The following is a 27623-nucleotide window of genomic DNA, read 5'->3' on the forward strand; positions in this document are numbered from 1 at the left end:
TTTGGCCAAGCATACAGTAATTGCAACTTAGACACCAGGCTAGAGCTCCTGGTAATTCTGCATCTCTGGGCTTTATGTAGGAATTAAACTGCAAAATACCTTGCCTACATTATCAAAGGCCCTATGCATTCAATTCAGGAACAACATGCTAGGGGGACACTGAATGTCTTGTCGAAGTCACAGCGTTCTATTTAATGTTTTGCCTCTATCGGTAGCCGCTCAAAAGGCCAATAACACAAGTTAATTACATTGTCTCCAGTAGTGTCATTGTCCCCAGCCTGAGGCCTAACTTGTAATGCTCCAGCAATGTGAATTTCACTGTTCCCAAGGGCACTTCTCAAAATGTCATATGTTGCTCCAACCTGTAGTTTCACTGCCTATTTCTATTACCATCAAAATATTAATATTGTTAAATTAAAACTTATAAATAGTAGTAGTAGGTTTAGTATAAATATGCCAAAAAATTGCCCTAGATTTTTGTAACGGCACTTTTAAAACATATATTGTAAAACTAAATGGAGTGAAATAAGAAAAGAGGGGTGTATCTGTCATTCTAAATTTGTAGGACATTTTCACCACTTACTAATAAATAACATGTTAATGTTTACTATTTGGAAGTCAAGGAAAGTTTCTATGAACAAGAGTGCACATCAAACATAAGAGAAAAATGTTCTCTTTTGGAGACATTTTACAATGATTTTATCAATGTACTTTGGTCAGGCAAAGTTTATCTGTTTCAAATTTAACTTCAAAAGGCCTTCCGTTTATGTATCAACACGAGGCAACATTAAGCACTAAAATACTTTTAAAAAAGTCTGTGAAAGGTATAAAATATATATCTCAATATTATGCTGTCAGTAATAAATCCCAGACACGAGAGTTTCATCTTACTTGAAAGAATAAATAAAAAAAATACAAAATTTACCACACCTTTACTATATTATGTGATAGATTAAAACTAAAAAAGAGTATTAAAATCATAAACGGACGCCCCCGGACACACTAGACCTCATTCAAATGGCGAATTGCACAGAATTATGCCCTATTCAGTACTGCTAGTTTCATTCAAGTTAGTCCGATTTAATTGGTGGATTGATAAAAGATCGACAAGACGCTTAACCAATTACAAATGAGAATTTGAGCCGAGTGTCGTAAAGTTAGCTACTTTCCGGCAGTGGGTCGCGAGATTGTGGATTGTAAATACGAATGTTACTGTAGTGACAGTGAAAAAACGGTGCCCGGTTAAAGTATAGCAATGTAACATAGTTTCTTGTTTTAACAATGGTAAGTGTGATCGGATAGTGGTATTTTATGCTTTTTAAATAGTACAAGTAACGTTTCGTGGTAATAATGGTAAAGTGAAAACGTTAATGGATGTCATAAACTTCTGTTGCTTAACCACATGCATGATGAATAAAATAAGTGATATATTTTCTCTTAATTACATAAGCAAGGAAACGAATGTTGTAGTAACGAATAAATACGTTTTAATACAGTCTTAAATTTTATTTGAATATATTTTTCGTAGTTTAGTTCCCCACATGTCTTGTTTAAAAAATGTATGTTTGATGTATGCACAACACACTAACACTTGACTAGTTAAGTTGTTGAAACGCAACTCTTTTCTATAGTAACAATTTACATTGTCTATTATTACCTGTAATATGAAATGAACATTGTTGTTTTTTCGCCTCCACTCAAATAGGTTTTCTCCAGTTTCACAGGTTCTACTTTTAGTATTTGATTAACCTACACGTTGATGCTTCCATTCTCGAACATGATATGTTAGATTTGGAGTTGCAGGCGCGATGCAGGAACCAAACCTGGAGAAAGAGTTAATTTAATTGTTACGCAGTCCAATAAGAGGCGTTTGTTTGGGATGTGGACGGAAAGACCGAAGCAGATACGGAGTGAGGGTCAATGCCAGGTTCAATCCGTACTGGAAGGCTATTGCAACAACGTTTCGTCCAGTTTTGAGATTTGTATATTACGTTAATGTGTGTTGCCATCACTTTGTAAACATTTTAATCATGCGTGAAACACACAGTTCTCAACGACAGTAAGGAAGGCGCTTTTCTTCAGACCATCTGGTTCTGCTCATTGGCAAGAAATGTGTGTCAAGGAAGTACCACAAAAGGGGGCTTTACATCAGTCGAGTCCATAACCTCTAGCTTCAATTTTTGCTACTGCATTTTATTACAAAAAGTTTCTTAATCAAGGACTATTTCCACCCCTTTCTTGAATTCATTGCAATGAATTTGCAGTGTTTGCAGCTGTAAAACAAAATGTTTTAGAAATCAAAATCCTAAAGAAAATCCATTCATCCATTTTCTGGTATACTTAATCAAAAGCCCATAGCTAACTTACCCCAGGCGATAGTGTACCGCTTCGGGCACTGCCGCACACACAAACACAACAGAATTTTGCAAAATAAAAGCTTAATTAGTAGTATTTTTAATTAGTCTAACTATTTTATTGAAGTATAGTATTTCCTGATCTGTTTTGTATTGCTGTGACCCATTCTGTCATTCATGCACCTGCAGTCGTACCTCAGATCCCTGAGGAGGTCATCTGCTCTGCTTGCTCCACTGAACAAAATGATCATTGGGGTGAACCAGCCCCTACAGCGTGAAAACCTATGCTCCTTTGCTGGACCCCTGATCGTGCTGCCTTTCCTTCCTAGGTGGCCGGATCGTCCTGCCCGAGGCTGTTTTTCAGACTCTTTTTAACCTCCAAAGCCAATTCTCTTCTAAAACATTCCTTCCTACCCCTCTCTTCCCCAAAGTGCAGGCTCTTTTTAAAACTATAAGCCAGTTGACTGCAGGTGTGAGGAGCCCCTATCTCTGCGGCAGAATGGATGCTCCTTATTGATCCGTTCACCTCTGCATGTGGATATGGTCAAAACAGTGCCTCCACTAACCGTAGAGTGAAACGCACACCCTCACACCCACTTAGAGCCTGCACGATTATTTATTTAAAAATCAGCACTGTGCCACGGACCACACATCACAGTTTAATACTATCCTTTGGCCGTAATGCTGTGTGATAGAATAATATGTTGGCAGATTCTTATGTGATATATATATATATATATATTTTGTTTAATATATGTTGTTGTTCATCTGACATTTTATAATTTCTTGTGCTGGAAGCCAAATGTATTCTGAAACACAATGTCTCCCCCTTAATCCCCCATGTGTGGTTTACTGGAGGCCATTTAATTTCTTGGCCACTGCTTTGATCTTCCATAGCACCCACTGTGTGGCCCCAGTACTCTTTTCTTTTGCCCCAGCCTACACGTTTATTCCACATTCTCCATCTCTATGAGCCAATCCTATCCAGGATCCTTCCCAAGATTTGCTGGTGTCTGTGTACCCTGAACAACTGATTTAGGCAGAGGAGCGAGTACTTTATCCTCTTTCTCTCTGTGTGTATTATTATTGGGACGTCAGGGCTAACTAGATTTTATGTGGGTTGCCCAAATCTACACACACATTACCTGCATATACGCTAGAGCTGTCAAATTGTACCAAAATTAGTTTGAATACTCATATTAAAAATAAGTAATTATTTGAATATATTCAAACAGATTAAAAATTCTAAGTGTTACTGCTTGTACAGTACTGTTGATTTAATGTGCCTTTGTTTTCTTTGTTATTAATTATTGCTCGCTGTAAATTGTATACAGCACTTAGGACTCAAGCAGTAACGCCGTTCTACAAACAAGAATTTTCTCTGCATGGAAAATGGCTTGATGGAAGAGAAAAGTGGAACCAGGACACTTCACTTCCTGTAATGAATGTGTGAAACCCATGTAAAATTAATTGGTCATGATTACTTCACCTGTTATGCCTAAAGGGGTTTTTGGTATGATTGTGCCTAAATTACATACCCAAAAATAAATGGCAATTATTCTGCTTATGCAATAAAAGAGCTGCAGATGACGGAAGATTAGTGAGAATAAAACTCCACATTTTTAAAATAAAGTCTTTAATGAATAAAAACCTTTGTTTCAAACCAATAATAACTAAATAAAACCCCAAATAATTAGATATTTTAAGAATTTCTGTCCGGAAAAATTATTCTACAGTATATAACCAAGACATTTTATGTTGCACAACCTTGATACGACTCGTTCCATTTCTTTTATTTATCCCATTGGAGCACAGAGAGGTAAAGTGATCTGCTCGTGGTCACACAATGTCAGTAGCAGGATGTGAACCCAAGCCTTTCCACAGTACTAACCGCAGCATTAAAATACTGGTACATCCATCTAGAAGTTTCCAAGCTACCATTTAAGTAAACTAGTATAGGCATTCATAAATATCAACATACAATGCAGGGCTTGAATTTTAATGTGTGATGTACATGGGAATCCCTCTAGTGAAACAACAAATGGGGGAAATTTTATAATCTTGGGGATATCAGCATAGTGTTTATAAAGGATGATGTCAATATTGACCACCTAATTTATCTTACCATGTGCACATTCCTAATTTTTTCTGACATTTTCTCTCCAGTAACTGAAAACTACTGCTTACTATACATAAACATTCAACATTATTATATTTGTACTTGTGAAATAATACATTTCAACATAATGTAAAATATTTTAATTTAAAAAAACTCTTTAAAATTGTTTTGTCAGAGAATCACCCTGTTAGGTGTATAACATTTGCTGTTGTAAGATTTATTTTTGCATCAACAGCTGGTTTAAATAAACTAAAGAGTAACAGATGAGTAAAATTGATTCAATTTTCAAATGTCACAAAATCTGAGAATTTTAATTTTCTTTGCTTTCCACCATTATTATTTTTTTACATTTTTCTAAACTTCAGTTTCCTATGTGAAATTAAATCCTGTGTCAGCTTTATATTAATCCATTGTTGCTAAACTGTAAACACATGATAAACTGTAAAACACTCTGTTGTGCTGTTTTCAAAGAAGCCTATATGACTGATCAGAATTATTTTACTTGCTAAACTTTTAAATGCATACTGGGTACTGTTTTTCTGCAGTTTCTCTAAGTTCAAGTTTATTAAAATTAGTTCACTTTAAAGTGGTGATTTCTTAGGCCATATTATCCACTTAAAATGAGGACAGTCTAAATTCTAGCCAAGAAGTTTAAATGTGTAAATTAAACAAGTTCTCATTATTTTGTTTTAGATGTGGAACCACATATGGTCCTTTCTTTTGAGTTTTAGTCACCTATTTCTATAAATAAATACTAGTTCCTGGAATTTTAAGGGAAGCACTTGAATGAACAGTATCTCTTTGTTCAGATGATATGGGTTATTCCATTATGAATCCTTGCTCATCACATCCTTATTTTTAATACTTTAAAAGAGTTTTATACAATTTTAGAGGTCAGGGTTAACTTAAATAAAAACCAGATTTTCCTTGTAAGTAGACTTGTATGTCAACCTTAAATTGATTATCTTTCTTTCTCTGTCTTGCAACAATTCACATATATTTAGGAATCAAAGTTTCTCGCCAATTTTAAAGCTTGAAAATTTAAATTTATTTTAGCAGCATGATGAAAGTGTTAAAAAATTTACTGGTAGATTTTTTTAAAATAAATTTACTTCCAAAATTTCTACATACATTTCAAATATTTCTTACGTATAAACATATTCTTCCTTAAACAATGAACAGTCTTGTAACTTCTGTTGGAACACAGAGAACATGTATAAAAACATTTTAACATGTAAAGCAGAGAAAAGCATGGCAATAGCTAACTTTCAGCTCAACTACTGGGTTCAAGTGTTAGTATTATGAGACTGTTATTCCTAAAATATATATGTATAATGTACATGTTATATGTGGAAACAATCTTTTTTCATAGTTCTAACTAATAATAGTAAAGCAAGTGAATTTTTGAAAGGTCTTGCAGTTAATCACTGGTAGAGATATATACTGGAAACTGTATTTTCCAGTAACTTTTACTTGTTCCCATTGAGCTACTGTATGTATAATAATACTATATGAAAGTATAAAATACATATGTATATAGGTATTTAATCTATCATGTTTTAAATTCATCATTCAGAAAATGATGAAGCTGAAGTTTTATTTTTGATTTGCCAATACTTCGTATTTTATAAAGTCCTCTGTCTCTTTACTTAAAACAGACCTAACGTATTTAAGATAGCTGGCAAATGATTACTTTGATTATGCTTATATTTACGGTAGTTATTTTGTTGGTTTATCTCCTTAAAGGTGTTAGTTGTTTTATATAATGTGTCGTTGTAAAAGGGAGTAAAACACATAACACAGAAATAAATCTTCAAAAATGAATAATACGGCAATACTACATAAATTCATGTATGCCTGTATATAGATGAAGTTTTCCATCTAGAGCATTGTTTAGATGGATGTCAAAAATGAGATTGTGACCTACAGCAAACACAAGTTGAGACATAGTTTTCTATCCAAATAAACCTTGGTGGCTGCTATTTTTTGTTGCAAATGCAGAAAGATTTACATGTTTTTCATCATTAGTACAGCTTTTTTAAATTACTTTGTGTATATAAGGTGAACTTATGTTGAAGAAATCTAATAAAAGAATCCACTAGAAATGTGTCTCAGTTCAGTGCTACAACCATGAATGTTGTTCTTTTTTCAGTGTGGTGCTTTGTATAAAAATTGCAAAAATAAATGTAAATAATTAAGAACCTCAACATGCAATTTAGCTGTGATGAAGTACAAGTGATTATTGTAAATTATCTGCATCTTTGCAAGTTATAAGAAACCATAATTATTTTTTTCTTGTATAAAATTAAAGCAACTGTGTAATCAAGGTGCATTGTCTTTTGCTTTTATTTGTAGGCAAGTAGTATGATAGCGGTTGGCCTGACAATAGCGGCTGCAGGATTTGCAGGTTTGTAGTAAAATGAATAAGTAAAAAAATATCTAACTTAAATTTTGTTGAATAATACATGATATCTTAAGAAACATTTTGCACATGTACTGTCCTATAATGAAAATACTATTCATTATATAGCCATGTTTGTACAGTAAGTCAGCAGCATAGTAGTGCAGCAGTTATCGCTGCCTACTTACTGTAGAGGTTCAAAATCATATGGATCTTCTATGTGTGCTCTGGTTCTCTTTTGTATTCCAAAGAGGTGCAATTTAAGGTGATCGTGTGAAGAAAATTGGACTAGTGCGGATGAGTGTGTCTGCAATGAACAAACAAACTGGTCCATCTGTAATCTGTACTTTGTTTCCCGTGCTGTCCAATGTCATGATGTGCGCCTAGCCCTTCCTACTCTGAATTAGAATTGGTTGATTTAGTTAGTGTTATCAAGATAGGCTCTGGTTTCCCGGGAACCCTACAGCTTGTCTGTTTTGAATATCAAAGCAGTCTTTTAAGATGCTGTTTAAAACTCCATCCATCCATTTTCTAACCCGCTGAATCCGAATACAGGGTCACGGGGGTCTGCTGGAGCCAATCCCAGCCAACACAGGAACCAATCCTGGGCAGGGTGCCAACCCACCACAGGACACACACAAACACACCAAGCACACACTAGGGCCAATTTAGAAATGCCAATCCACCTAACCTGCATGTCTTTGGATTGTGGGAGGAAACCGGAGCGCCCGGAGGAAACCCCGCGACACGGGAGAACATGCAAACTCCACGCAGGGAGGACCCGGAAGCGAACCCGGGTCTCCTAACTGCGAGGCAGCAGCGCTACCACTGCGCCACCGTGCCGCTGTTTAAAACTAGAGTCTTTAATCTTTGTTTTAAATTAACAATGTATAAAAATATACATGGTGTTTTTTTGATATATACAGTTGTACATTCTATTTCAAAACCATTTAGAAAGATTAGAATGGTCTATTCATGTGAAACTGCACTGTGTAACGTAGCCTAGGGTTTAAAGAACAGTATGCTTGCAGAAGCAACAAAGGAAGCATGGAAGTCCTTGGCAGTGGGCATATTAGAGAAGTTGCTGTTTGGTTGGTGGTGTGAAGGAGTGCAAAAATACTGGGATGATAGTTGATGGTTATGGGCAAGAAAAGTATAATTGTAAGATTTTTTTTCTTTATTGGTTGGTTGTATTGTTAAAATAAAATGTTATTTTAATTGTGCATAATGTGTTACTAACATGCATTTTCCTTGTTATGTGTTCATTTAGAATTAAATGACTGACCAGGTGAGATTATGTATAATTTGTATACTTCCATCACTTAATGATTGTGAAATCATCCCAATTAGCTACTCAAGCAGTTATTCTTATCTAAATCATTGCATCATTTCTTGCTTTCAGGTCGCTATGCTCTTCAAGCTGCAAAATACATGGAACCCCAAATGAAACAGGCTCTTCAAAGTTTTCCAAAATCAGTAAGCAAATTCATACTTGCATTAAGTTGAACTGTATTTTTATTGAACGTTTTAAATAATTTTCTTTTTTCCTGTTAAGACTTTTTGCTTGTGTTTCTTTGACTAGTCTTAAAACTCAGCCTTAACATGACTCAGAATAATGTCAATAACAGAGACTGCTGAATTTTCTTATACTTCATGAGGAACAGAATTAAGTCATACAGACAATGAACTTTGAGTGGAAAGATATAATAATAGTAGGTAGAAACAGATGTAGGTGAAAGGACAAACACTGCCAGTGTGTTGTTGAGGCCCTGATTTAAGATCCAACAAAAAAGACTGGTAACTCTGGATCATTTGATTGTTAATAAACACTCTGTAGTTCAAAGATTTTATCATTGGCGTTCAACAACATTTCACAAACCGATTCCCTAGTTAGGCTGCAGTAAATAAAAACGTTTTCTACACCTAAAAAGGTTCCTGATAAAGTGGTAAACAAAGAATAAAAGCAATTTGACCAGGCCGGCCATCTAGTAGTTGTATGTGACCACATGTTCCAGAGCATTAAGCTAATGGCAACCATGATGTCTTTTTATTTTCAATTGCCCCATAATTTGAGGCAATGTGACACTTGCCTTTCTTGGAAAGCCTCTGAAAGGGCCCTTTTTTTTTTTTTTCTTTTGAGCCTTTTGCGGACCCAGCATCTTACTGGCTTTGTTAGGTAACATTCCTCTAAAACTTCCTGAAGCCTTTCTGAGAATGTGACAGCCTTTATGTTTCTATAATTGTACCAGTATAACATCTGTATTGCCAGAACATGCTGCAGTATTAAGGCCAATAATTATTTTCTATCAAACACTTAGTTGTTTTTTGTTTTATTTTTTTATTTTTTAAACTGTTATCAGGAAATAGTGAATTGCTGATGTGCAGTGGTGACATTAATATATTTTTAGATCACTAGTATGTGACAAGCATGTAAAACTCATCATCTGAATACCTGGCAATGTTGATTTTACCATACCAGCTTTATTGAATATTTGTAAAAAAAAAAAAAAATTTAAATAGAAGTTTTCTTGTGATTTTTTTTTTCTTTAATTGTTCACTTTTGTTATACATAAAGGCTTTTAGTGGATACTACACAGGAGGATTTGAGCCAAAAATGACAAAGAGAGAAGCTGCCCTTGTTTTAGGAGTAAGGTAAAGTATGTTTTTTTTTTCCCCCTGAATAAGGAAGCTAGAAATTAAATCATAAATAAACATATACAGAATATTCCCTCATGCAAATATGATGCACGTGGGAAAATTAATTCACACAAGTGAATTAATTATATGAAGTGATGCTCTGATCGTTCAATCTAAATTGGCCAGTCTTCACTACAAAAGACAGATTGGTAAATTGGCCGATCTCAAATGTCTGGTACAATGTAAAAAAAAAATAATAATAATAATAAATAGTATAAATGATTAGAAATGATTTAAAAAGAGTGTATATATACTTACATATAAGCAATGTTCAACTCCCTGTATCAGTTAGCTTAATCAATGTGTGAGAATACATTTTTTTCTGTTAGTCAAATAGTGAAAACTACTTTTTTAATTTAGCTTTATTTCAGATAACTTACAAATATTACAGATGAAGTTAAATATATAGTTATGAGGAGTATTTTTCCCTTGTGCCATATGTATTATGGATAAATATTTTCTGTACATTTTATTAGTTGAAGTATGTATTTTAAGTAGGGATGCTCTGATCAGGTTTTTAAGGTCTATACCAATAACCAATTTCATGTTACTGAATTGGCCGAATCCTATACTGACTCAGATTTCTTTTTTCTTTACTCCTTTAAAAAACATTTTACACTAACCTCCTGTTTAACAAGGTGCATATAAGCCTTTATAATTTATTAAAGTGTTAACTAAGGTATTTTTATAATTAAACTATAGACCACAGGTATTACCTGTTCATCTTTTAATTAACAAAATGAAATTATGTTGTCTTATTGTTCAGTGACTGTAAAATAATAAAATAAAATTTCCTTAAAATACTTACTTTAACTAATAAAATATGTAAAAAAAAAATATCCATAATACATATGTAATAAAAGAAAATAAAATGCTTCTTATAATTACAAGCAGTCATATTTTTTTTTCTATTATGTGTTTATATGAAATAAGGTTTAATTAAAAAAAGTAGTTTTCACCATTTCTTTAACAAAAAATGTGTGTATATATATAAATATATATATATATATATATATATATATATATATATATATATATATATATATATATATATATATATATATTAGTGGTGGGCAACGATTACAATTTTTAACTGCAATTAATCACAGGGTTGTCTGATTAATCACAGACAGTCACAAAAATCACATTGCTATGCGCAAAATTCAATAATGAACTCAAACATAGTGTATTGTGTGTATTTGGTTTTCAAACCCTTTCAACAAATAAGGTGCTTTTTAACAGCAGTATTCCCTTTACATAGTAGCAGTTAAAATATTTCTTGTAAGTCTCAACTTAAACATTAATGTAATCAAATCATATACTGTATAAAACCAAAGCTTTTTGCCACTTCCAGGGCATTAACGTTTTATCTGGTTTGTTATAGAAAAACAAGTTACCCTCACAGTCCAGAGCCACGACTGTGACATTAACATTATAACAAGCACCTTCCAAGCAACAGCAAGTTAACATTTCTAAATCTGTTTTCTGTTTTATTTGAACAGATACTAGCAGAAACATTTTCTTTTATCAGGGAGCAGCACAAACAGTCTTATGTTCAGTAGCAACTCTTTGAGGGCTAATATGTTTTCCAAAAAAGTCTGTTTTCTGAAAAGCGCACAAAGCAACAGTTTTACACATAAATCAGCATAAAGAGTCTGTTGCTGCATGTCTTGCCTGCTGTCAGCGCCTGTTTGCGGCAGCAGCGGAGGGGCGGGTTTATGGCCAGCAGGAATGTACAGTGGGCTGGCTGCCTGGTTGTCTTTGTGAACAAGGTACTCGGGGGTGGCAGTTGCAGTGAGATGCAATATTGTTTGTACCTCCTGTCATCGTAAGTGTCTGTCCTCCCAGGCGAACATAACTATAGGTGCATCAGCTACACGAACATGTTCAGCACCTCTATCAGCTGGGGCCCAATCAGCTGATGCCGGTACCTCACTTTCGTTTTTGATCTCCAGGTTACTTGGACAAATCAAGAGTCTGATTCAGCGATAATATGAAAAAAATCATAAACGGATTATTTTGCTTTGAGCATTCACTTTGGTATCTCTCCACTTGCCATTTTAGAAGCTGTTTGCTCTTTTCTACTCATACACGTGCATGGAATCGAGATCTAATCAACAAAGTTAACTTTCCTTCTAGGAAAACATTGAAAGCACTCTAACAAGAAGATCATTGATCTGTAGCGATCGTTAGCAAGACTGAGGCTTTTAAAATAATAATAATAACAAAAACTGTGTTAATGTGCGATAAAATAATTGTTGGTGTTAATTAATTAATGCGTTAACACGATAACACGTTAACTTCCCGGTTGAACTTGCATATATTCTCACACAATCGGTTAATATTGCTAATTAAATACAGGTTAAATGTAAATATAACTGCACTTATAGGTTTTAATCATTAAATGCACTACAGTTTTTTTATCTGTTAAGATATTTTCTTCAGCGTGGCAGCTAAACATTCATAATTCTTGAGATGTAATTATAAATATGGATTATCATTTTAATTATGCACTACTTGTTTCTTACCAAAACTTATACTGTATGGCACAGACAAACAAGTAATAATCTTTCTTAAAAAGTAACAAATGTGTCAAATGTTCAAAAGATGTTTATGAATATGACACAAGGATAACATGGTTTACAAGTAAAAGAAAAATTTTGCTGTTAAGCTAACAAGTCTGTTGTTTACCAAACAGGAATTTGAAATTCTTCCTTATCTTTTTTTTTTCCAATTAAAAATGTAACTACTGTACTTAACACAATTTGTGGTACTAAAAAGATTAATTTAATTTTGTTAATAAAAATTAACAGGTAACAAGTTTGCTGTACTGTTTAAGTATAAAAATAACAAGTTTAACACTGTATCTAATATATAAAGCAGAGTCTATGTGTGTGTGTGTGTGTATGTTTGTTTGTCCGCCATACAAATCTGCTCCTCTTGCTTCGCCAAGGAAGCTGCCTTTTTATTTAATCCACGGGTTCTCCGCTGTTTTATTGTTCGTTTATTACGATTGTTATAGTTCTCTTTATATAGCACGTTGTCAGTTTAGCACTCTGGTTGTAATATGACGAAGCTGTGCGAGCTCACTCTTGAGAATGCAACGTATAGTTGTCCAGGAGAAAAGCAATCTTGCCTGAAATCAATGGCAAACTTTTGTAGGGTCTGTCCCTGAGACTTGTTACTTGTCATCGCGAAGCAGAGCCTCACTGGAAATTTGAGGCATTTGAATTGAAATGGGAGATCAGAGGGTATAACGGTGATGTGTGTATTAAGTTGTGGATTTTTCTGTGAGTATTTGGTGGCAGCGTGACGAAGTTGCTTCCGCAACACAATTCCTTAAGCAATGACCATCATCCTTCTTACTCCATATGAAGTTTTTAACACTAGAATTACCAGAGCCTACAAAAAAACTCGTAATTCCGTCCCACCTTAAACTGCTTCTTAAATCCCTTCACACCTCTCCGCCAGCCCTTTGTCTTCTAAATGTGCTGATAAAGAGAAGTAACAGCCGGTGCAGTTTATGATCCTTGTAAAGGTTAGCTTTTTTTTTTTTATTCACTTTTCACTCTCTCAGTCGCGTTCAGAATCAATCCATACAACCCCATCTGACACGGCTGTTTTCACTAAAGACGCGCTATAGCTCTGCAGTGTACCACGATGCATACTAACGCACAATCCCACCCCACCCCGGTTCTGACACACAAACGCTGGCGAAGCTGCCTTCTTAGTATCTCACCGTCACTTGCTTTTCGTTTTATTGAGTGTCCCTGCCAGTCCCCGCATGTTGCTGTATGCTTTTTCTTTTGTACTACAGGACATGCAGAGGAAAGAATGGTAAAGACCAGTAACTTCGGCGCTATATGCAATCATCAGACACTCCCCATCTGCCCGTGTCGTTCAAGCACAGGAACATATATTGGTGTAAAAGTATAACAAAAGTGCACTTTTATTCAAGTGCACTTTTTCCATCGCCTTTTCCTGTAAGAAGCAGTGTACACACTTCTCTCTATGCTGTGGTTTCTATTACACACCTGAAAGAAAGAGACAATATATGTGAAAATATAATCGCACTAATGCAATATTATTTGAAAGCGAACAGCGTCAGATCGGGTGTGAATTTATGCAGGAACTGGAAATTCTCTGATGCGGGACCTTCCCCCAGGGAAGAAAGTACAGTGTCAGGTGCTCATTCAGTGTAATAGAAACCATAGCACAGAGAGGTGTGTACACTGCAACAAGTACACGTGTCGTAAATGTAGGAAGTACGGTCCTTGGGTGTGTGGAAACTGTTAATATTTGAATGTGATGATTTCATATAGCACGGAATGAAAATCTGCACTTCTTAGCATTGCACCATGCAAGATGTCGTATCAATCGCCTACTGTAACTTGCTTTCTTTTTCTTGGTTATACAGGTAGTTTTGAATAAAAGTGCACTTGTTTTGTTTGAAATGAAGTGTCTGCGTGCACTTTTCGTGGCATTACACGTGTATTTTTTGAGCATGCCAGTTTGAGCAGTATAAAAAGTATTGAAAAGTATAACAAAACAACGGGCAGATGGGGAGTGTCTGATGATTGCATATAGCGCCGAACTTACTGCTCTTTACTATTCTCTCCTCTGCATGCCCTGGGTACAAAAGAAACGAATACAGGCGCTATAGCTCTGTGCTGTACCACGATGCATACTAACGCCCCCCCCACCCGGTTCTGACACACAGACGCTGGCAAAGCTGCCTTCTTCGTATCTCACCGTCACTTGATTTTCTTTTTATTCAGTTTTATTGAGTGTTCCTGCCAGACCCCGCATGTTGCTGTATGCTGGATAGAGATAAGTGTGTACACTGCTTCTTACAGGAAAAGGCAATGGAAAAAGTGCACTTGAATAAAAGTGCACTTTTGTTATACTTTTACACCAATATATGTTCCTGTGTTTGAACGACACGGGCAGATGGGGAGTGTCTGATGATTGCATATAGCGCCGAAGTTACTGGTCTTTACCTTTCTTTCCTCTGCATGTCCTGTAGTACAAAAGAAAAAGCATACAGCAACATGCGGGACTGGCAGGAACACTCAATAAAACGAAAAGCAAGTGACAGTGAGATACAAAGAAGGCAGCTTCGCCAGCGTTTGTGTGTCAGAACCCCCGGGGTTTGGCGTTAGTATGCATCGTGGTACACTGCAGAGCTATAGCGCGTCTTTAGTGAAAACAGCCGTGTCAGATGGGGTTGTATGGATTGATTCTGAAGCGACTGAGAGAGTGAAAAGTGAATAAAAAAAAGCTAACCTTTACAAGGATCATAAACTGCACCGGCTGTTACAGACTGAAATCAAATGTATGCTTTTATTCTAAAACAGTAAGACAAGAGCAGTTTACTTCTCAAAAGGAGGGGCACAGGATCGAACCCGCGACCCCTTGATTCCCAAGCGGGGACTGAGTCTATTGAGCCACAGTGTCAGTTACAGTAAACTGGTGTCAATGTCGAATGTTAAGGCGGCTTTTTGTTTCTGCAGTTATATGTTTGAATGAAAGTGCAATTGTGTTATTCTTGTGAAAATGTTTCTTTGCTATTTGGACTTCAGGCTTCATACATTATATAGTTTATGCCTACATTTTGTCATCTACTACTAGAATATAAAAAAGTTTCTGTTTTAACAATGTGTTGACACAGATTACTGTAGAAACGGAACAGACATGAAATGCGTGTGTTCCAAACAACGATCTATTATTTCCACTCTAAAACTCCACTTCACTCCCAGATACTCAATCAAGGCATGAGCTGAGAGAAGTTCGTGCACGTTCTAAATTGGTGGGGGGATGGAACAGCCAGCTGCTCCTAGCTTCTCTTTATCAGCACATTTAGAAGACAAAGGGCGCTGGCGGAGAGGTGTGAAGGGATTTAAGAAGCAGTTTAAGGTGGGACGGAATTACGAGTTTTTCGTAGGCTCTGGTAATTCTAGTGTTAATAGAATCTATATATATAATTCACTAAGGCAAGACAACCATGGAAAGCACGGCGGAAGGGGCGTGGATTCACTAAGCCGCCGACAAATGAGACACCTATGGCGCACACAGGAAGGAGCCACGCCCACCAACTCCAAGACCATTGGATATGACGACAACTCACAGAGCCACGCCCACCAACTCGGACGTGACAACACAGAAAAACCGGCGTCATTTATATTCGCTTGTCGTAGAGGTCGCATGCAGCTCCGACCGACGTTGACTGTTAATAGAGGCATGTTTCTCGCGGAGGTGAATCGCCATATCGCGTGTAAAACTGTTTTGCGAGCGGTATCCCATGGGATCCTTAAAATGTTCCTTTACAACTGAGGTTAAAACACAATGAAGTGAGCAGTCCTTAAAAAAGTTTTCGGTTACGACCGCGTGCACTATAGCAAACTGTTTTACACGCTACATACAGCAATTCGCATCCACGACAAACATGCGTCTTCTTAGATACTCCTGCACTTTGTACACACCCCCCTCCCACCGTGTTCGGGTGTCTTGGTGGATTATATATAGAAAGGCAGCCAAAACCGCACAGAGCAATGAAAAGTCTACGTGAGTCACAGGTGCATCTGGACTGTACAAAGACTCAAGTGACGAGTTGGAGGTGGGCACATGAGCAGGCAGTGTATACTGAACGAGAAACCAGCAGACTAGCATGACAGAGGGAGCGGAGTGGATGTCCTTCTCCTCTCCTCCCGTTCCACCCTGAGCGCCACACGGACGATTGTGTGTTGGTTCGTTCCGTGCATTGGGTAAAACTCAATGAAGGAAGCAGTCTTTAAAAACCAATAAGCCCTGTGCCTCTGTTTCATTACCGTCTCACCTGCTTCACCAATGCAGGCCCACAACAAGCGATCCGGCGGCGTCATTCCCATGACCCGCCGGGCAGCCAACCGGGTAACCAAAGTCTTTGGGTTCAGGGGGTAGTGTGGTTACAAAGCTGAAACTTAAAGGAATTGACGGAAGGGCACCACCAGGTGTGGAGCCTTTCGCTTCATTTGACTCAACGCAGGAAACCTCACCCGGCCCGGACACAGGCAGGATTGACAGATTGATAGCTCTTTCTCGATTCTGTGGGTGGTGGTGCATGGCAGTTCTTAGTTGGTGGAGCGATTTGGCTGGTTATTTCTGAAAACGAACGAGACTCCCGCCTGCTAAATAGTTACACGACCCAACAGCGATCGGCGTCCAAATTCTTAGAGGGACAAGTGGCTTTCAGCCACGTGAGATTGAGCATTAACAGGTCTGTGATGCACTTGTATGTCCGGTACTGCACGCACACTACACTGAATGGATCAACATGTGTCTACCCGGCGTGGGTAAGCCGTTGAACCCCATTCGTGATGGAGACCGTGGCTTCCAATTGTTCCCCACGAACGAAATTCCCAATACGTGCGGGTCATACGCTCACACTGATTACGTCCCTGCCCTTTGTAAAGCCCCCCATGGTCGGGTGACTTGGTGGATATATATAGATATATAAAAAAGCAGCGGAACCGCAAAGAACAATGAAAAAATCAACGTGGAAACTGACTGAGGCGGTGTTTGGAAAATTAACAGTCAACGTGACTCACAGGTGCGTGTGGACTGTACACAGACAAAAGCGACTCAGGTTGGGAGGTGGGGGCGGGCACATAAGCGGGCAGTGCGTACTGAACGAGCGCCGTTCAACCCCGTCCTTCGCTTTGGAAGGAGAAAGCGCGGCGGCTCCTCCGGTTTTCAGTCACGGACAATTGTATGTTGGTTCGTAGCGTGCATTGTTGCAATGTTACTTTTCTCGCTGGTTCATTAAATTACGGATTTTTCAAATGTTTGTTTTTTTCCTCTGTGCTTAAAAATCACTTAAAAAGCGGCCTGATTATGCGGCGTATGCTACGCTGCGGGTTGGCTAGTATATTTAACTGTATGTAGGGATTTTCCTATAAGGTTTTTTAAGGCTGATATTGATCACCAATTTCATGTTACTAGAATTGGGCCTATACCAATATTTTTTTTTTCTTTAGTTCTTTAAAAACAGTTTTACCCTAATACTCTGTATAATAACACATGTAGCCTTATGTTCTATATTAATACTAGCAGGAGCACCTGGCGTTGCCCGGGAATCTATAACCGGTGAATTTCCGAAATGAGAGAAACAGAATATAGAAACAGAACAGTTTTCTGACTCACATTTTATTGTAATAGGTAATATAAGTGCTCATTCCAGAGCCTTCAGATAAACAATATTTTTTGTTTTCCCTTGTGGTGAGAAAATGAACAAACTCTGAGGATTGCCCACTCTAGAACCAAAGCTGCTGCTAGATGGATCCACGGTGAAGTTCTGTTACAAAGTGCGGCCATCTTAAGTTTTGGGATGTGTGCCGAATGTTGTGTCGGTGAAAAGGTGCCCTGCAGTTTACCACGAACATTTCTCCGAATCATACATACCCCATGACCTTCTCCTGGTCACAAAGGAGCCCCATGCCCAGTATATATATAATATATATATATATATATATATTATTAGTGACAGTTTTCATGCATCCACATTTTGGCAAATCCAACACTGAACCAGTTTCACGAAACTTAGCAAGCAGTTTGCTAACTGTAGCATGGGAGACGGGTGGTCTCGTAGGGTGTCTTGCATTGAAATCTGCTGCAATGACCCGGTTACTGCGTTCACCAGACATCAACACAATTTCTATCCGCTCCTCACCTCAGCGAACCTGTATATATATAACAGCAACACTCATAACAGTGACAAAACAATTACATTGACAATCATGTTACGTTATTTTTAAAATGTTTCCATTTCTTTTTCATAACTTCTTTAACATGCTACTTCTCATAACTTCTTTAACATGGCGGGTATTTTTCTAGTCTATACTAATAAAAGGCAAAGCCCTCACTGACTGACTGACTCACTCACTCACTCACCACTAATTCTCCGGCTTCCTGCGTAGGTAGAAGGCTGAAATTTGGCAGGCTTATTCCTTACAGCTTACTTACAAAAGTTAAGCAGGTTTCATTTCGAAATTCTACACGTAACGGTCATAACGGTCGACAACATCCGCCATGTTGAACTTTCTTATTTATGGCCCCATCTTCACGAAATTTGGTAGGCGGCTTCCCTGCGCTAACCGAAACCAATGTACTGCATACTTATTTCGGTGGTATGACACTACTGTCGGCCACCATATTGAACTTTCCAACAGTCTTTGTTACTTGTGGGCCCATCTTCAAGAAATTTGGTATGAGGGTTCCCAACACTAATTGAATCATTCTTACGTACATATATACGTCCGTAGCCTGCAGCTCGGTCACCTAGTGAGGCGGCATTGGGTCCCCCATCCCAACGCCTCCCACATTGTTAGCTGCCTGCCTGTATAAGGCCATCCGTCGCTCCGGTCTCTACATTCCCTTCCTTGCTTCGCCACGGGATTCACGTCTCCCTGCTGATAACTACAGCCTTTTTATTTAATCCATGGCTTCTCTGCTGTTTTATTGTTCGTTTATTACGGTTATAGTTATTGTGTAGGTATTTAAGACTTACTTTACATTGTTCAGGTACCCATTTCCTTTATCGTTCCAACCGTACCCCCATTAACATGTCTATTGAGGTGGTCACTATCGATCAAAGAACTGTCACTTAATGAGTGGTTTCCATGCCAGGAGATGGCACCTACCTTTTCCATTCTCTTTGTTATATATTGCATGGCCATATCAGACTCACTCTTGATATCCAGAGGAACATTGTGTCTTATGTATTGAATGACTTGGGCAGGTTCAAGGTGTGGACTGATGGCGGTACAGGAGATAATTATACTACACAGGAGCACTATAAGAGTGAAATGCTTAAGCCCTTCGCCTATGGTTCTGCATGTGAGTTGATGGCACTGAATTGTTCGGTTGTCACTTTCAAGTGTACCGAAATGGCCAAATATTTGACACCTTTCGACAACCGCCAATGCCTCTTAAACATCTTAGATTCACAGGTGATGCTTTCAGTAGTGGACACTTTGTTGTTTATGAATGTTTAAACTCTCAAAATCTGGATGTTATCGATGCTTACAACGCTTGACAAATGCCGAATGTCACTTCAACACAAGTTCTGCAAATACTGTCGTAATTGAAACAAACCATGACAAACTATGACAGTAGCAAATTCAAGCTGTGAGATTTGAGACAAGATTACTTTTCACATGGCCAACTGTACATTGCATGCTCAAGAGTAAGCTCAGCGCACAGCTTGGTCATATTACAACCGGAGGGTGTGGTATAGCGGGTCCACAGCTCACTGAGCAAAGGCCATTCATTTTTAAATAAATAATCCCCGCTCTCATGGCGACTTAGCGAGGGGGCGTTGGGCCATGGCGAGCCGCGGGACGCGAGGGGGTGTGGGCATTTCTCACCAAGTGCACAGATGAGGAACTGCCCACATCCGTGATTGCTCCCGTGGCTAATACGTTACAGCTGTCATGGCCCCTCGTCATTTAAAAGAAGCGTGAGTCGGTCGGGAGGAGAGAAGAGGAAAAGAAAGAAAGAGAAGGAAACGGAGGTTGGAAGCAGGAAGGAGAGAGAAGAGAGAGCGCAAGCAAATCGGTTGCAGCAGGAAGGAGGCGAGCAAACGCTCGCAGGCAGCTGAAGGCCACCTGGGTGTTTGGCCAACACCTGGGAGAAGTGGTTGTGGTCACGCCCGCAGAAGTTTGTTTTGCAGGCGGAGTGACGGGAAGGTGCGGGACTCTCCGCAGACGGTAGCGGGAGTCGGGACTTGGGACGTAGTGTTCCCTGTGTGTGAACCTTGGTCACAGTGGAATTCCCAAGTCACTGTCGGGGAGAGCCGACCGGAGCCAAGGATCGGGAAGGCGACTGGTAGTGGTAGTAGCAGCAGGAGTAGGCAGAAGGTCAGCTGCATTGAGTGCGTCTTGCCTGTTGCAGGGCCCATATGGGAGAAGCAGGTGAGACGCTAACAGAAGAAGCACCAGGCTTGTTTTTGTTGTTTTAAAGACTGCTTCCCGTAGGAACATTTTAACCTCTGGTTTTAAGGATTGTTTTTTTCTATTTGTGTGTTTTAACCTCCACGTTCTTTTATTGGATTATTTATAGAACCTTTTGGGAATCACTGCACTTTATTGGAATACTGTTTTGTTGACTGTTTTAAATAAAAGCACTATGCACTTTTTTCAACCATCCCCTTGCTCAGTTGTTATTGCCTTCACTGACTAGCTCACTCGGTAACATTATCGACGGTGTTGGGTTCAAGGGCTTCCTGTTTAGCAATGGGAGCGTGGAGCCAGAACCCACATCGTCACAGACGGCCGAACTGGCAATGTGGTATACAAAGAGATTCTTAACAAATAATTATTGGTATATTTTCCCTCAGTTTAAAAAGGTTTAATTTTCTTCTTAATAAAATTTTAAGGCAGTACTTAGCTTCTGAGCGGGTATTTTGCTAGTTATACCATAGAATGCACAGTGTAATAGTAAACTAAATGTAAAAACATTGAATAACACTGAATAAACCTTGAACAACAGAGAAAACTAACACTGCAAGAGTTCATGCTGTAGTACTACGAACCGCTCACTAAAAACACTTTTTTTTAATGAGTTTTAAGCACAGGGGAAAAAAATGAATATTTGAAAAATAATAAACCACCAGGAAAAGTAACATTGCAACAATGCACACTATGAACCGATTGCTGTAAGCAGAAGTGAAGTGGAGGTTAAAATCCAATAGAAAAAAGTCTTCATTAAATACAAGAAGGTTAAAACAATGCTCGGATCTGTCTCTTTAAAAACAAGCCTTATGCGTCCAGCCGTCTCTCTCTCTCTCTCTGCACAGGGAGAGACTGAAAACGTGCGGAAATCATCATTTCCGAAAGGGAAACTGGCTATACTATATATATATATATATATATATATATATAAAAGTTGGGACAAGTAGCAATAAGAGGCTGGAAAAAGTAAATTTGAGCATAACGAAGAGCTGGCATGTTGGCAACATGATTGGGTATAAAAAGAGCTTCTCAGAGTGGCAGTGTCTCTCAGAAGTCAAGATGGGTAGAGGATCACCAATTCCCACAATGTTGCGCAGAAAGATAGTGGAGCAATATCAGAAAGGTGTTACCCAGCGAAAAATTGCAAAGACTTTGCATCTATCATCATCAACTGTGCATAACATTATCCGAAGATTCAGAGAATCTGGAACAATCTCTTGTCGCGTAGGGTCAAGGCGTAAAACCATACTGGATGCCCGTGATCTCCGGCCTTAAGCGACACTGCACCACAAACAGGAATGCTACTGTAAAGGAAATCACAGAATGGGCTCAGGAATACTTCCAGAAACCATTGTCAGTGAACACAATCCACCGTGCCATCCGCCGTTGCCAGCTGAAACTCTACAGTGCAAAGAAGAAGCCATTTCTAAGCAAGATCCACAAGCTCAGGCGTTGTCACTGGGCCAGGGATCATTTAAAATGGAGTGTGGCAAAATGGAAGACTGTTCTGTGGTCAGGCGAGGAAAGATGGAACGCCATTTTGGAAATCTGGGGCGCCATGTCATCCGGACCAAAGAGGACAAGGACAACCCAAGTTGTTATCAATGCTCAGTTCAGAAGCCTGCATCTCTGATGGTATGGGGTTGCATGAGTGCGTGTGGCATGGGCAGCTTGCATGTCTGAAAAGGCACCGTCAATGCGGAAAAATATATTCAGGTTCTAGAACAACATATGCTCCCATCCAGACGTCATCTCTTTCAGGGAAGACCCTGCATTTTTCAACAAGATAATGCCAGACCCCATTCTGCATCAATCACAACATCATGGCTGCATAGGAGAAGGATCCGGGTACTGAAATGGCCAGTCTGCAGTCAGATCTTTCACCTATAGAGAACATTGGGCATCATAAAGAGGAAGGTCGACAAAGAAGGCCCAAGACGATTGAACAGTTAGAGGCCTGTATTAGACAAGAATGGGAGAGCATTCCTATTTCTAAACTTGAGAAACTGGTCTCCTCGGTCCCCAGACGTCTGTTGAGTGTTGTAAGAAGAAGGGAGATGCCACACAGTGGTGAAAATGGCCTTGTCCCAACTTTTTTGGGATTTGTTGACACCATGAAATTCTGGATCAACATATTTTTCCCTTAAAATGATACATTTTCTCAGTTTAAACTTTTGTTCCGTGATTTATGTTCTATTCTGAATAAAATATTAGAAGTTGGCACCTCCACATCATTGCATTCAGTTTTTATTCACGATTTGTATAGTGTCCCAACTTTTTGGAATCCGGTTTGTGTGTGTATATATATATATATATATATATATATATATATATATATATATATAAACACAGTAGGTCCAGTTGATTCTAATCCATTAGTAATAAATAGGGAATATATTCATTGCTATTCATTTATTTGTATTAAGTGCATTGCTTACATTTTGTACCACTTAATTTTTTCATGTTTTTTTTTTTTTTTGCCTTTTAGTCCAACGGCGAACAAAGTTAAAATCAAAGAAGCTCACAAAAGAATAATGGTGTTAAACCACCCAGACAGGGGTATGTTAAGTTACTAAGTTTTTAACATTTCATTTTTCATTCAGTCTGGTGTATTAAATTTGATTTATTTGAATGTTTTGCACATCTGAAAAAACACATATCTTTCTCTCTCGGGTTAAACATGTAAGACAGTCACGGTTCATAACAAATTCAACAGTTTTATTATTTTGTTATAATAATGTGTTCAAATGAAACACAAAAAAAAATAACCACCAAAAAGTAAAAAAGAGGGCTGTGTCTTAGGCCAACTAACATGACAACACAAAGTAAGACAGACCCTGCAGAAGATGACACAGTACTATATACAAGGCATGGGGAAAGGTGAAGGGCCACTGTTTGATCTTGCTTTATTATTTAGCTGTTTGTTGTAGGGCAGCAAGGTAGCATATTGAGTAGTGCTGCTGCCCCACGGGCTCAGTGTCCAGGGTTTGAGTTTCTATGCCTGTTTGTTGTCCATTTGGAATTTGCATTTCCTCCCTATGTCTGTATAATTTTCCTTTGGGCAGTCTGGTGTTCCTCCCTCATCCCCAAAGACATGCTGGGTGGGTTAACTGGTGGTTCTTAATTGCCACTGTATGAGTGTGTGTAAATGGGCCCTATGATGAACTGGCACCCTATCTAGGGGTTTTCTGTCTCAAGTTTAGTGTTACATTGATAGGCTTTGGCCTCCTGTGATCCTGAATTGGATTAAATTTATTTTTAAAATAGTATTTAATTTTGCATTACTAAGAAAAAAACATCTTATCTATATTTGCAGTGTCTCTTTTCCTTTTGTTCTCTGCCCCCTGCTCACTCACCAGCACCCACTGTCTCGCAGCTGAGCCACTCGAAGGGCATCTGGGTGCCCCTCCATTAGAGAATGGTGTATAGAAGAGTATGCAGGGAGTGGGAGGAAGACGGTTTGCTCCGTAGTTGTTATAGATAGAAAATCAGTTACTTGAATATTTTACTACAACTGTCTATTTTAAATACCAGTGAATAATAAACATAGTAAAAAGAAAAAAAAAAATAGAAGTAAAAAAGTAAAATGTAAAAAAGTAAATAAAAAAATTAATTTTGATTAACACCTCGTCAAAAACAATATTAGAAATTACTTCATCCTCTATCCTCTCTTACATTATATAAATGTTTCTTTTCTGCATTTCTTTTCATATATTGTTCGGGATAGTTTTCTCATTCTTGTTTATTTTGGATGGTTCTCTCTTGTTCTTGATTATTATTACATGCAGCTCTTTTTTTTTTTGTTCTTTTTCTTTTTTTCGACAGTCATTATCAGCTCTTGCCATAGTTTTTCTATCTCAATCTAAACTTTTTTGAATAGATAACGAGGAATGATCAAAAAGTTTCCGCACTTTTTTTTTTTTTAAACTCTTATTTATTATGAATTTCCAAAACAAATTACATTACTTTCTACATAGTCACCTTCCTTTGCGATGCACTTCTCCCAGCGTCGTACCAACATTTTAATGGCATCAGCAAAAATGTTTTTGGTTGAACACATAGCCACTGATGCACTGCTGCTCTCACATCAGTGTTCTTTCTTCATTCCTCATAGTTGTGGCTGTAGCTGGATGTCCAGAGCACTCTGCTTCTGTCACACTTACACAGCCATTTTCTAACTTTTCAATCCACTTATAGACGACTCTATGAGCAAGAACTTTATTCCCATACTGAGCACACATGCGGAGATGAATTTGTGCTCCTGGCCCACCGTCTGCCCACAAAAAGAATTTCAAAGAACGCTGTTCCTCCTTGATGCAGTTTATAAATTTTGCCACCATCTTCACCACAGGGTGACAACTCGTATACTAAACTGCAAGGGCAGCTGGCTTTCAAGGCAGAACTAGTCACATGACACTCTCAGACACAACCAATTACTACTCCTCCCGCCTTCACCGTTTCCAACGAAAATATAAAAGTGCGGAAACTTTTTGAACATCCTTCGTAATTTGCTTTTCTACCTTGCCATTATAACCATCTGCGTTAAAGGTTGAAGGTCAAGACTGAATAACATGGACATGATGGAAAACTTTTTTTTAATATAATAGACGGAAACAAATAGAACAGGGTACCACAAGGCCAGAACTTCAGATGCCCTTTTTCTTAGAGGTTCACATTAAAAAATGTTATTTTTGTAATTTTTGACAAAAACAAAACTAAATGTGTGCATATGTCTTTGTTTTGGGAGCTATAATATTCCTTCTATTTTTAATACATTTTGTTTTCAAGGGGTAAGTGGTTGGCAGTCAACAAGAGTTTTGTGCAGTGTATTTTTTGAATTTATGAAGTAGATAGCAGAAAAGACCACAAAAAACGTGAGGCTCACTCACTTCAGGCATCTGTTCAGCTTAAAGTATGGCATCTGACATTGCCCATCACTCTTGCTTGACAACCAGGCTAACCAATTGTTATTTTCCAGCCACCTGTAAAAAATAGAAATACAAGCTACTTGGATTACACTGCTTTTTGCTATAATCTATTCTATGTTGCAAAGAGAGTGCATGCAGTTGTTTGAACAGTATCATCTGGTTCATAATGATCATGTATTGTGTGTACGTACATTTTCAGACATTTCTTAGTTGTATGTTTTGTAGAATTTGAGTAATAAGGAAAATGTTGACATCTTTAACAGAAAGTGTAAAGTGAGAAAGGAAAATGAGAGTTTTTTCTGAATAAAAACATCGGCCTTGAAAGAGTAATTTATAACTAGTACTAAAATGTTCTCTTGTAAAAATAATAATTATAATACCTGACTTGTGCTACAAAAATATTTACCTGACTGCTTGACTTCCATTCTACATGTTGATATTGTCATTGTTAGAAAACTGATTAACATAAAAGTAATTTCACAGTTTAAAGGGAATATAATGAATACATGTTATTTACTTTTTTAGGTGGTTCTCCTTATCTTGCTGCAAAAATAAATGAGGCCAAAGACTTACTTGAAGGTCAAGCAAAAAAATAGAAAATTGGAGTGTAAGAATTTCTCCTCTGTTTATAATTTTTCAGCTTATGAAAATTATAAAATGTGTTTAACTAAATGTATAATCAGTTCGTAATAATGTTAATGATATATGATAATGTATTTGTGAGACCTTTTACTGAATGCAATAAAAGGTAAATTATTCAAGACTTTTTATATTATTGACTGTTTGTTTTCCTACCAGAAGATATTTTAGTAACCATACATATCATTTCCCTGAATTTTGTTCTATTAGCATTTTAACACAGAACTGCAACAATGATTACTTTGATGAGCCTATCGCAGAAACAAACAAGTATAAGGATAGAATTTAATTTCACTGGAATGTGGCGTAATGACTTGTACAACACAATGTTTGCTCTTAATATACTCGCATAAACCAGGTCATTTAGTTTAGCAGTAAGAGGAAAATAAAATGTAGTATTTTTCTTTTGAACTGTATTATATGTTTATCTGATGCATATTTTTCAGTTTCTAAGTTTCTATTTGTTCTGATTCACTGTTGAAGTAAATTAAATTTTTTTCTTTTAGGTTAATAAAAAGAACCACATATTTAGTTTTTTCTGCAATGTATCAGCTAAGTTAAGAACCTCTCTTATGACTCCTTTTTGGTTACCTTTCCTACCAGTAACATCACATGACACAAAATAACCTAAAAAAGTTAGAAATGAACAAACACAAAAGGCATGCAACTGAGGTTTAAACTAAGATAAAGCAATGGCAAAATCACAGATGTGGAGCTGAGAATTGTCCCCTCAATTCTATGTGGGAATACCTGTGAAAAGAGACTGGATCCAGCAAAGAGGTGCATTGTGTTATTCTTCATCCTAAACATTATGGGTGAAGAACAGGTAACATTTGCAGGTACTTAATGTATGGTACTGATAGGCAATTAGCAAATGATTCGGTTACTTTTGAGTGACCCTTTTCAGTAGGTTACATGATTCGACTCGGCAGAGCTCAGTGGGAGTGCTAAAGTGCATGCATGATGTTGTTGGTGTCTCATTTCCTACATGATGTTTAAAGCACAGGTGCAAGTATTGTTGGTCTAATTTATTATTTATTTGTGATTCTTTTATTATTGGCAAACGATAACTATCTTATGCTGTATGCCCGCAGTCTGGGCACTAACCCTTTTCCCACTGCATCTATAGTCACAACTGAGGATGGACCATGGGCAAGGGAATAAATGAGCCAAAGACAGACTTTTCAAAAGAAAAACAGTTTATTCCATACCAGGAGAATATCAAGTGCATCCAAAAATCTAAAAAAACTGTAATAAATTGTCCCTAAAATTGTGCCATCAAAACAAAATCAGTGTCACAATGACTAAAATGCAAATGAAAAGGTTAAAAAAAAAAATCATAAATATTCTTTTCTCCCATGGACACAGCCTGCTGTATGCCTCTGATCCTCCACTAGCCACTGTAGCTCCTAAGGTGCCTTGCCCTCTCCTGGATGTCACCATGTTGAGACCTCATTCTTCCACCTGCTGCTGTTGCCTCTGTCACCTTCGTGGCAG

The 27623-nt window shown here is 37.8% G+C and overlaps 1 protein-coding gene across 1 annotated transcript; it reads left to right on the plus strand.

Annotated features, from left to right (window-relative positions):
* Window positions 1-1158: 1158 nt before the first annotated feature.
* Window positions 1159-26219, plus strand: dnajc19 (DnaJ (Hsp40) homolog, subfamily C, member 19). The gene is made up of 6 exons (XM_039759427.1): window positions 1159-1284; window positions 6829-6880; window positions 8277-8350; window positions 9450-9526; window positions 23048-23118; window positions 26013-26219. The coding sequence occupies exons 1-6, from the start codon at window positions 1282-1284 to the stop codon at window positions 26081-26083; spliced, it is 348 nt and encodes a 115-aa protein (XP_039615361.1). The 5' UTR covers window positions 1159-1281; the 3' UTR covers window positions 26084-26219.
* The last annotated feature ends 1404 nt before the right edge of the window (window positions 26220-27623 follow it).

Source organism: Polypterus senegalus, chromosome 1 (genome assembly GCF_016835505.1).
Source record: "Polypterus senegalus isolate Bchr_013 chromosome 1, ASM1683550v1, whole genome shotgun sequence".
Classification (NCBI taxonomy): Eukaryota; Metazoa; Chordata; class Cladistia; order Polypteriformes; family Polypteridae; genus Polypterus; species Polypterus senegalus.